General features: G+C 39.4%; 1 protein-coding gene across 1 annotated transcript in view; it reads left to right on the top strand.

Annotated features, from left to right (window-relative positions):
- LOC126272183 (pickpocket protein 28-like) overlaps window positions 1-11,690 on the top strand; it is a 268,820-nt gene extending 257,130 nt beyond the window's left edge. The window contains exon 11 of the mRNA XM_049974837.1: window positions 11,119-11,690. Coding sequence (XP_049830794.1) covers window positions 11,119-11,222 — 104 coding nt within the window. The 3' untranslated portion in view covers window positions 11,223-11,690. The remainder of the gene's footprint in view (window positions 1-11,118) is intronic.
- The last annotated feature ends 1,148 nt before the right edge of the window (window positions 11,691-12,838 follow it).

Below are 12,838 nucleotides of genomic sequence, written 5' to 3'. Positions count from 1 at the left end.
ATTTCCTTCTTTACAAATTCAGATTTACTTAATTTTAGTTTCATACCTCCCCTATAAACAGCTCTCAGTACTTCATTCAGAATCTTACAGAGCTTAAACCATTCTGCACTCGCTACTAGGATATCATCTACATAGACTGTGATTTCTTTGGTTCATATCTCACCCAGCACCTTGTCAACAGTGCTGATAAAAACACACACACACACAGACAGACAAATTCAGATCAAATGGCAGTGCCCTTGGTGAAGGAGGTGCAAGACCGAAGCACGCAAAGATGCAGGTACCACAACATGCGGCGAAGCATTGTCGGTGGAAAGGAGGATAACACCATCCCTAGCCGTGAGGCAGTAGCGCAAAGCGTAGTAGTTCCGCAACGGGTCATAAGTCTTAGCGGACAGATGATCTGGCCAACCCTTTTGAATGCAGCGTAAAATCTGTGATGGGGAATCCGTCCACAACCCACTGCTCGGCAACATCCAGATGGAAACACAAAAGTTCATCCTTATCGAATGCCAGGTCAGGACCCATGGGAAGGCGAGACAGTGCATCAGCATTCGCATGTTGAGCTGTCAGCCGGAAATGAATCTCATAATTGAAACGAGACAAGTAAAGAGTCCAATGCTGGAGGCAGTGTGCAGCCTTGTTGGGAAGTGACGATGATGGATGAAACAAGGAAACTTAGGATCCATAACAAGGTGAAATTTAGATCCATAGAGAAAAACACCAAACTCATGAATAGCATAAATAATGGACAAAGCTTCTTTTTCAATTTGAGAATCCTTTTGTTGGGCATCTGTGAGTGTTTTGGAGGCATAAGCAATGGGTTGTTCAGAGCCGTCTGAAAAACGGTGCGAAAGGACTGCACCGACCCCATATTGAGAGGCGTCCGTGGCAAGAACAAGATGTTGGCCAGGTCGATATGTAGCCAGGCACGGGGCAGTTTCAACATAGTCTTCAATTTCTGGAAAGCCGCATCACATGACGCGGACCAGTGAAAAGGTACGTTTTTATGCAACAGGTGATGCAAAGGCTGAGCCACCGAAGCAGCAGACGGTAAGAACTTGTGATAGTATGCTATTTTCCCAAGGAAGGCCTGCAGTTCCTTAACAGATGTAGGGTGAGGAAGGGCATTGATCACAGCGACAGTTTGCTGAAGCAGACGAATACCATCCCAAGAGAGTTGAAACCCCAAGTAACGTGATAGATACCTGAAAAAATTGTGATTTCTGAAGATTACACTTAAGACCAGCAGTCTGTAAGACATGAAAAAGTGTGCGGAGATTTTGAAGACATTCTTCAGTGGTGGAGCCAGTGACAACAATGTTGTCCATGTAATTGATACACCCAGGGACAGGGAGCAATAATTGTTCCAAGAATCGCTGAAAGAGAGCAGGGGTGCTAGCAACCCCGAATGGGAAGCGTTGGTATTGATAGAGGCCAAAAGGCGTATTAAAGACCAGAAACTGCCGGGAAGCAGCGTCAAGAGAAAGTTGATGATAAGCTTCTGACAGGTCAATTTTAGAAAAATACTGGCCTCCAGCAAGTTTAGTGAACAATTCTTCAGGTCGGGGCATAGGGTAAGTGTCGATGAGGCAGTGAGCATTTACAGTGGCCTTGAAATTGCCACAGAGACGAATATCACCATTGAGCTTAGCAACGACAACGACAGGAGAGGACCACTCACTGGACGTGACAGGAAGTAAGACCCCTGAAGTAGTGAGACGATATAGCTCCCATTTTACCCAATCACGAAGGGCCACAGGAATGGGCCGAGCTCGAAAAAACTTAGGCCGAGCCCGAAAAAACTTAGGGCGAGCAGTGGGTTTGAGCATGATATGAGCTTCAAAGTTGTTTGCATGGCCTAAACCAGGAGAAAAAAAGGGATGATAATGTCATTGACAAGGAATCCAACTGAGCATAAGGAATAGTATCAGAGACGATATTGACAGAGTCATCTATGAAGAACCCAAAAACGTGAAAGGCATCGAAACCAAAAAGATTCTTTGCGTTGCTCTGGTTGACCACAAATATGGGAACAGTTCGAATGACGGATTTGTAAGATACCTCAGCATTAAATTGTCTCAAGAGAGAAATCTGTTTATTTTATGTCCGTAATTGCTGAGTGACAAGTGATAGGAGTGAAGAACCCAACTGAAGATACATCTGAGAATTAATTATAGTGGCAGCAGAACCAGTATCCACCTGCATGAGAACATGCCGACCAAGGATTTGGACAGTGAGGAATAACTTCCGTGAAAGGGAAGAAGTGCAATTGACAGACAACACAGAACCAGAATCAGCGTCATATTCAAGAACATCATGTATGCGGTCGGATTTGCAAACGGAAGACACATGACCTTTCTTTTTGCAATTGTGACACACAGCCCAACGTTGGGGACAATCCTCGTGTGAATGTTTCGTAAAACACCGCAGACATGAGGGAAGTTGCCGGGGGTTTTGCTGCAGTTTCTTAGCGAGTTGTTTACGGTTAGGCCGAGGCTGCGCCTGGGAGCACACTGCGGCCACGTCGGCCGGCGGGGACGCGCCGCACACATCATCAACAGCGCACAGAGGTTGTCTTTCCCCAATGTCACACCACGCCTGTATTTGCGCCCCAGTGGCACGAGAAATTTCAAAAGACTACGCGATGGAGAGGACTTCATCTAGAGTCGGATTTGCCAACTGAAGGGCACGTTGCCGAACTTCTTTGTTGGGCGCCGACCGGATAATAGCATCCCATACCATGGAAGCGGCATAGGATTCTTTGTGAATGTCAGTAACAAATTGACACCGTGAAGTTCAGCAGTCCAAGCGCGATAGGATTGATGCAGTTGTTTTCGACAACGATAAAAGGCAACATGAGAGGCTACCACATGTGTTTGCTTTTGAAAATAGACAAACAGAAGGGAGCACATTTCAGCAAAGGACAAAGACACAAGATCTTTCAAAGGAGCCAATTGCGACAACAACCGATACATTTGAGGTGAAATCCAGGAAAGGAACAGAGACTTACATGTTTGTTTGTCTGTGACATGAAATGCCAAGAAGTGCTGTCAAAGACATTTTTCATAATCAGACCAGTCTTCCACCATCTCGCCGTAAGGAGAAAAAGGAGGTATAGCCAATGACGAGAAACGTCCCGCATTTGACACCGCAACGAAATCGCGAATTGCCGATGTTAGAAGAGTTTGCTGTTCAATGAGACCTTGCAACAGTTGCTTGGCAGTAGCCATGGAAACCTGTGGGGTCAACGATGAAAAGGAAAAATCCACTACCTCATCGCCAATTGTTATAATGTCAGGTTGAAAACCTATATTTCAAACAACACAACACATATAAGTCACAGAGCAAATTGACAAGCAAGACATGTGAACACGGTAACATTCAAATGAGCACTGAGTCCAAGTCTAGCGGCCGCTGGCTGGCTGGCCGGTTAGGTGGCGTGGCTGCTGCATGGCTGGTACACAGCGCCGCATGTAGAGGACACGCGTAATTGCGCGGCAGCACTTTGAATGTTCGGCGAGTCACAACAATTACCACTCTCTAACTCTAACTCTCCATTAGGCCTAATATTACCCTCCTTTATTCTTTCTGTACTTAACACACAGCCATCACTATCAATGATAAATTGAAGTACCTTGTCCACAGCACTACTGGATTCATCATTGCTATCATCATTACAACTACTGTCAGAATCAGAGCCACTGTCACCATAATTGCCCTCAAATACTTGGCTCATTAGTTGATTCTTGTTTCCAGCATTAGATCACAAAGCAAAACACCTGAATTCTTTATGTCCTCTTAAAAACCTATCATCCATTTTGACATTTTGGACATACTGAGCAACAGCAACAGCATCACTTAATTTTATCACAGTAACTTCCTCCTCTCTTTTTACAGGATAAACATTGCTACACACCATCATTCAACATCTCACTAGAATTAGAATTTACACTCATCTTACTACTATCATTTACATTACCCTTACTTGTGATTACAACACATTTATATGCGTGTGGCTCTTCATCACCACCTGCTCTAGTGTAAGCCAGAACTGGAGCATTTTCTAGTTTAAATGGTTTGATCCAGAATTACCATCCTCTCCTCCAGTTCTGTTCCTTGACTTTCTCCTACCGTTTCCGTGCCCATTCTGGCTATCCTCCACCCAATCATTTCTTGAACTTCTACGACAATTAGTTCTGTTCATCCTATTTACCTGAAACTCTCTCCCTGATTGATTATTATCACCAAAATTCCTCCTATGGTCTTCCACTGAGAGCTTCACCCTCTCCACTTTATCAATATAATTTAAAAAATCACTAATATTACCCCTAGGGACAGGTACAAGCAAATCTCTAACTTTCCGAGGCAACTTAGTTTCTAAGTCCGTAATTACTGATTCACTACCTAGCTATTTGTCCAAATATTTCAGTTTGCTTATCCAAAACTGACAGAAACCTTCCACAATACCCTTCCTAGAGCCAAATCTCTCCCCTCCCCAAAATTCACTCAAAATTTCCGGCTGCTTCTCTTTGGACCAATAGTCATTGAAAAATGCTTTCTTAAAGCTATTCCACAAAGTACAACTATCAGCTACCTGAGCTGCACATCCATAAACATCCCCTTTCAAAAATCCTCCTGCAAATGGCATTTTCTCTTTGTCATTCCATGTTTCATGCAAATCATTAAATTTCCTAATTAAATACAGTTGCTGCACTTCCCCATATGGCTCAAAATCATTAAATTTTTTACAACTAACAAATGAAGGACTGTTTGACATACTAAACACTCTATGCTTTAGATTTTGTACCTCTTCCATCTTTTACCCATTTCAGCCAATCTTGAATCTACATTTTTATTTACTTTTACCAGTTTTTCCTCTACCACTACCACACACTTGGTTTCTATCTCCATTTACAAATCATTTTTAATCTGATTGATTTGATTCTCAAGTTAACCCTATTTTCAGCACAAAATTTCCTGGCTGCTTTGACTTCATCTTTACACTGTTTCTCAGAGGCCTCCACCCTCCTACTTTAGTCATCACAAAGTTTCTTTCTCTCTTCTACACATATACTACTCATTAATGTTAGTTTCTCATTAGTATTCTGTACTACTTTCTTTGTCTTTCATCATGATCTTTCACTACTGCTGCCTCAACCTTCTTATTTAATTCTGAAAGATTAGAAGTGACCAACTTAATGTCCTTTTTAATTATTTTTTTAAGCTAGCCATGTCAGTTTTAATGCTATCAGTTTTATTTTCCACTCTACTAATGTCTGATTTCATACTCATACCACTCAAACTACTAATAATTTACCTAACATTGCTTCCAATTTTCCATCTGCCATAAACTTTTGCCTTTGCTGTCTTTCGCTACTAGATTCTTCCTCCTTAGCCTTAACAATTTCACCCACTTCAGTATTGTTTTCGTCCATTTTGCTCACATCACCACAAAATGTAGATGACACTTTTATCATCTCATCTACAATATGACTTTCGACCCTATCATTCAGAGTTACATTCATTTATGATTTATAACCACTATCAGCTATCGAATCAGTCCCCATTAAGTCTATCTGTTCATTTAAAAACTTAACCGCTACTACTTTGTTACCAATCACATCACTCCCATATTGGCCATTCTCTCCCATCACACTGTCTTGTTCATTAAGGTCACTCATTATGTAGCACTTAATATAAAACGGCTTTTGCTATGAATTACCTTATTTCTATTCACTCATCTCCTGCTGCTGCTGCTGTGGTTACTCCCACTTGTCCAGAACCCTCTTGTTTAGATCAGGTGGGTTGACTCCAGCTGGTATGCTGATTGGCTGCTGCAGCTGTTCTTCATAATGGCTGCCCCGACAAGCTTGATTCCCAGTTGGCTGCTGCGGCTGTCCTCCATAATGGCTGCTCCGACAAGCTTGATTCCAGGATGGCTGCTGTGTCCAACATTTGTAATGGCTGCCTCTATAACCTTGGCCAACGATCTTTTGTTGCTATGCTGTGTTGTTGTTGCTACTATCACATTACTTGTTCACACACAATCAAACTTCCTGAATACTGTAATTACTTTTAACTGTCAATTAGTCTGTTCACTGTTCGCAATAATACTGGTGCCACAAGTACTCTAAATTCAGCCACTCAATTCAATCTGCACTGTTCACTGTTCAAAGTTTGCAAATCCTTGTTTATTGTGTCCAAATACAATATTCCTCACCCGAAAGGTTACCATATGTGATGTTCACCTGACTTATTTCTTCGTTGACAGTCCTTGGTGTCGACATACTGTATTGTTATACTGGATGAAAAATAGGGAGTGAGTACTGTAAATGATGTAGCCATCAGTGCACAATTATGTTTCACAGTTCTTTACTTTCACTGTTCACAACCCCCCAATATTACACAATTATATTGCCAGTTCACTATTGGTAAATGTCGATAAGCCTCATTAATAGGTTGCAGGCAACGTCAGCATACTGCTACAATAGTTTGCTGTGAATATCTGTTGTTGTTGTGGTCTTCAGTCCAGAGACTGGTTTGATGCAGCCCTCCATGCTACTCTACCCTGTGCAAGCTTCTTCATCTCCAAGTACCTACTGCAACCTTCATCTCTCTGAATCTCCTTAGTGTATTCATCTCTTAGTCTCCCTCTACAATTTTTACCCTCCACGCTGCCCTCCAATACTAAACTGGTGATCCCCTGATGCCTCAGAAAAAGTTGTGCCACAAATTTCTCTTCTCCCCAATTCTATTCAGTACCTACTCATTAGTTACGTGGTCTACCCATCTTATCTTCAGCATTCTTCTGTAACACCACATTTCAAAAGCTTTTATTCCCTTCTTGTCTAAACTATTTATCATCCATGTTTTAGTTCCATACAAATACTTTCAGAAAAGACTTCCTGACACTTAAGCAGCTATGAGCAGTAAAAACCTAACCACACAGTTCACAATTCTTGCAGAATAATATGGTACATGTGAGACTATTTTTCATAAATTAAACAGACATTGTTACTAATTGTCCTAACACAAGTCCTATTTGTGTTATACTTATTCCACTGTTAACTTGATGCATTGTTGTTAATCTAACCAATACATGTTTCATGTATGAAAATCGGCAGTGGATTGACTGCCTCGGGACCAAAAATCAGTCCTTTCTATATCCTCACAATAATAGGCACTGAAAGTAATACACTGTTTGATGTTTAAGTTACAGAAATTACAATTAAAACATAACTCATTCAATTAACTGAATACATCAAGAAATTCCTTCCTTTTAACAGTTCCTTCTACCACAAAGGTTGGGCTGAATTAATAGTTTAAATAATGAAACTAACAGATATAGTTACACAAAATATACTTTTGACAAACCTGGTAATTATTTTGGATGTAATTATGGGCTGGTTTTGCTAATATGTTTTCGAACAGAGCTAAATAAATGCTTTAAGAATCATAGTAGTTCTTCTTCCAAATGTTTATAATTAGTACAAAATTTAAATATTTTTATAAGTCAAAAATATAATCTAAGTCTCAAAACAATTACTGATTTCACCCTATAATGATCTGTAGCAAAAGATATTAACTAGGAATAGCCAAATAAATTAGGAAATAAATTAGATACACAAAACTAAGCACAAAATTAGGCCTTATGCTATATTCCTTAAGATTGAGGGCCAACCTTTCTCTTTTATGAAAATGCAGATTATACTCATGCATGTTAATGGTAATTAGGCAAAAATGAATTTAAGGAGGCAGATGGCAAAACAAGAGGGGAAGTAAAGAGATCTCAGCCTGCTTCGCCACACAGGGACTGCTTCGCCACACAGGGACTGCTTCGCCACACAGGGACTGCTACATTTTTATGAAGACTCCAAAGAAACCCACAAAGATATTTTCCATGCAATAAAGAACGTTACAGAATCTAGTAGCTTTTATCTGAATCAAGTAAGTGCATACAGTGCTGACAATTTTCCAGTGAACTATGGCAAAAAGCTTTTGTTTTTTATCTTACTGAAAAACGAAAATCCATCCTTTTTGATAGCTAATTATAACTGCCATGTCATAAATAGTACTTTAAAACATGGTGTTAAAACACTGCATTGTGATGCAGAGGCATTAGTTCTCAAAACCTACAGTGAATTTGGTTCTGCTGAATCAAATGCTCAGAGTTTATGGAGTTCAAGCTGAAGGAAATATTGTGACTCTTTACAAGATGGCTCTCACTACTTCCTGCAGTTGACAGAAATGTATGATGCTGGCTTGAAATCAATTCATATTTTATTTCAAAGAATGAAGAATACTTTTCAAGACTGATCTGGCAGTTCGTGATGTCAAATGGGGAGCATGATTCTGAAGGAACTTTACATTCACTTCCTGAATGTTATCTATGTTTTCTGAAGCATATATTGGCCCTGTTTGAAACTGTTGTTAGAAAACAGAAAAATACCTCAGTTACTTCTGTTGAGCTGGACAGAATAATATGGGATCTTAAAGCAAAACCAGAGAGCAGGAGACAAGATAAATTCTTAGGGTGCAAAGCACATGAAATTGTGGAAGGAATACTAAAATCACAGAGATCGAGTTTTGAAAATGTTGCACACTCTTTCTAGTCACATTGCATTTGTTATTTGTCATATAACTATGACTTTTCTGAGAACAATGTGTTCAAGCTGTTTACAAGTTTTTCACTTACAGAAGAAGAAGAAGATATTCATCTGCAATGGTGCTATATTTTAAAGGTTACCTACAAACTGAATCTCAACCTGGATGAAGATCAGTTATACAATCAATTTTGTGATTTCTAGACTACATATGGGGGAACTGATAAAAGTATAACAATGACCAAATTTGGGTATATTATAAGCAGCAGACCACAACTGACAATCCCCAAATTGCTTTAGGTTGTACATATTTTCAGTTGCTATGAGCAACTCATTTGCTGGAAGAATCGTCAGTATGATGAAGAACCAGTGATCAAAAGAAAGAAATCATAAGTCCTTAGCCTTAGTAAGAGGAGATCTTCAAGCTTCAAATAAAGGTGAACTTTTCTGAAAGTTGTGGTGGACTTTTGAATTTTCTTCAAGAGCAAGGAGCAGTAGAAAGGGTGGGGGGACAGATAGTGCAAATCTACTGAAAGCAGCAAAGACCAACAAAAAAATATGCATTAAAAAATACAAAACAGTGATCATGTTACTTTTGGGCCTTTTCTTCAAAAATTTTCTCTCTCTTTTTTTATCTGATCTTTGAACTGAACTTATTCTATTGCTTGTAAATGTTTATTTAAAAATTCATTTCATGTTTAAACAACAAATCCATACATTACAAAGAAGAATAGAATGGAGAGGATTTTCTTTTTATTTGTGTGTTAACACAATGTTAAAATTAAATTTTGATATGTTAAGAAACTATAGGTACCATACAACAAATTTGTTATATTACTTATGATATTTGTAGTAAACTGTTAGCATTTTATTTATTCTGTGTAACTGAGAAGTTGTCCAGCCCAGGGTTTCTGGAAAAGTGGCATCCCTAGCTCCATATAACCGTCAAGGCATTTGTGGTCTGAATCTTAGTATGGAGTCTTACATTATCCTGCTGAAGTATGCCATTTTGTGCCCTGGTCATGAATGGTATGACAGCAGGTTGGCTTTGGCATTATTGTCACACACTGTCAAGTATATCAGACATGCTGTCATATGCAATAGCTTCCCACACCATGATTCCATGAGTTAGAGACGTATGGGTATCGAGAACCATCACTTCCTGTGACCTTTCAACAAGTCATCAACAAACAGGTTGCCAGCAGTCTGCTGACCGCAAGCAGAAGCAAGCCTTATTGCTTAATACCTTAGAATGCCACTGAATATCACAGCTGACTCTTTTTTCTACTCCATAAAAGTGTGGTATAGCATCAGCAGTAAAAGACATAAAGTAATTTCAGTTCTCAACCCAGCTTCCAGTAATCTGTTCCCAATCGTTCGGGGTGACACAGTGCCTATACCACTGCCCAGATGTAAGCTGTTGTCATTCGTCCATTCCTCGGAGCTAGCTGAATAGTCCTATGACCTTCTCATGGTGTAGTCCTATTGTAAGGCCCAAACCTACTCTTCTTGGCATATTGTTGCCCTGAGTCCATCTCATCAATGTGAATGATTCAACAATCCTCAAAGTTCAAAAGATGGTGATAAGCTTCATGTGTACATCACCTGGACATGCTGTGTTGGAATCTCCAGCTGAAAGTTTGCTGTGACATTAGAAACAGCTAACAGAAATCACATACACCATTCATCATCAGTAGGAACGCCCTTTTTTCTGTACCAAAAACACAGTTTGCAACCACAGTAAATACTGGGAGAGCACTTTGTACTTGTGTGAGATTGAATGTAACCTCATTAAATTGGTGCCAGAGGAGAAAAGCAACAGAGCTGCATGCTTCCCCTTCTACACTGTGTCTGCCTGCAATGAAATCCCCACCAGTACCATTGTCCCTCCCATGCTCAGGCATAAGCCAATTGTTCACACTCCAAGCAAATATTTATCTGAAGGAACTAGTATATTTTTCATCCATTCCTTTAGTGCTTCTTATAAATTTTTGGTCCTTACTTTTTAAATATGTGTGAGATGAGAAAGGAAGATTCATATTAATGTTAACAATGGAAAATCCAGGATGGAATTTAACAACATTATGAAAAGGATAGTTGCTACTCACCATATAGTGGAGATGCTGAGACACAGATAGGCATAACAGAAAAACTGTTAGAGAGTGAGCTTTTGCCCAACTAGGCCTTCATCAGAGACAGATATCATACATGCACATACTCATGCAACATTTGTATTAGTATGTATGTGTATGTTGTCTGTCTCTGGTGAAGGCCTTGTTGGCTGAAAGCTCACTATCTGACAGTCTCTTTGTTGTCCCTATCTGCGACTCAGCTTCCCCACTATATGGTGAGTGGCAACTATCGTTTTCACTATATTGTCTATTAAGTCAGAATGATGCATGCTCACGAATTGGAAATAAAGTGTTACCATACTAACAACATTATATATGAAGACATAATATAATTGCATTGAATATAAAATGTTTAAGTGACATTTCATTTCTTTCAATAGCGAATTGTGGTGGCCTGCTGGGACTGTTCCTGGGATTCAGTGTCCTGAGCCTCATCGAATTTATATACTTCCTCACAGCACGAGCACTGTGTTACTTTTCATAATGTTCATAAAGAAACCTGCTTCAAAGAAATACTGCAGTAAAATATCTGTAAGAAATGTATTCAAAATTTGATATTAAAGAGCAAACATTTTTTCAAGGAAAATAATGCCACAGAATTACTCATGCCCCCTCTCACTCCTGCATCATTACACATTGTTTTCCTCTGGCTCCACAAACAATTTTCCTTCCAAGATTTCTATATCTAAACTGGCACCTTTTCATTAGCAACTTACAAGACTGGAAAACAACTTCAAAAGTTTGCCTTCTAGGTCAAATACTCTGCTCAAGAATTGCAGGAGGAGGAGGTCTACTTGCAAAATTTTGGGAGATACAAGTAGATTTCAGTTAGAGTACATCATACTCAGGCAGAGATTCCAAAATCAGCTATTAGATTGTAAGGCCCAGGAGCAGATGTAGACTCAGATCACTATTTAGTAGTGATGGAGAATAGGCTGAAGTTTAAGAATGTAAGTAGGAAGAAACAATACACAAAGATGTAGGGTACAGAAGTACTAAGGGATGAAGAAATATGCTTGAAGTTCTCTAAGGCTATAGATACTGTGATAAGGAATAGCTCAGTAGGCAGTTTGGTTGAAGAGGAATGGACATCCCTAAAAACAGCTGTCACAAAAGTTGGAGAGAAAAATGAAGGAAGAAGGAAGGTAACTGCTGCAACTGCAACTTCAGTTGATCGATGAAAGAAGATATTATAAAAATGTTTTGGAAAATTTGGGAATACAAAAATACAATTCACTTAGGAATGAAATGAGTAGAAAGTGTAGGAAACCTAAGGATAAACGGCTACAGGAAAAATGTGAAGAAATAAAAAAAGAAATGACTGTCAGAAGGACTGACTCAGCACATAGGAGGGTCAAATCAATTTTCCGTGAAATTAAAAGCAAGGGTGGTAACATTAAGAGTGCTATATGAATTCCATTGTTAAATGCAGATGAGAAAACAGATGGGTGGAAAGAATAGACTCAAGGCCTCTATGAGTGGGAAGACTTGTCTGATGACGTGACAGAAGAAGAAAGAGGAGTCGATGTAGAAGAGATAGGGGATGCAGTATTAGAATCAGAATTTAAAAGAGCTTTGGAGCACTTAAGATCAAATAAGGCAGAAGGGATGGATAACATTCCATCAAAATTTCTAAAATAAACAAATTGACTATTCATGTGGGTGTGTAAAATGTATGAGTCTGGCGAAATACCATCCGAATCTTGGAAAAATATCATCCACACAATATCACAGATTGCAAGAGCTGACAAATGCAAGAATTATTGTGCAATCAGCTGAGCAGCTCATGAACCCAAGTTGCTGACAAGAACAATATATAGAAGAAAACAAAATTGAGGATGTGCTAGATGATGATCACTCTGGCTTTAGGAAAGGTAAAGACACGAGAGAGGCAATTTTGACGCTGCAGTTGATAATGGAAGAAAGACTAAGAAAAAATCAAGACATGTTCATAGGTTTTCTCAACCTGGAGAAAGCTTTCAACAATGTCAAATGGTGCATGGTGCAAGATGTTTGAAATCCCAAGGAAAACAGGGATAAACTATAGGGAGAGATGGGTAATATACAACATGTGCAAGAGCCAAGAGGGAAAAATAAGAG

This window comes from Schistocerca gregaria, chromosome 5 (genome assembly GCF_023897955.1).
Source record: "Schistocerca gregaria isolate iqSchGreg1 chromosome 5, iqSchGreg1.2, whole genome shotgun sequence".
In the NCBI taxonomy this organism is placed as follows: domain Eukaryota; kingdom Metazoa; phylum Arthropoda; class Insecta; order Orthoptera; family Acrididae; genus Schistocerca; species Schistocerca gregaria.
Note: the sequence above shows the minus strand (reverse complement) of the source record. Positions and strands in the feature narration are given on the sequence as shown.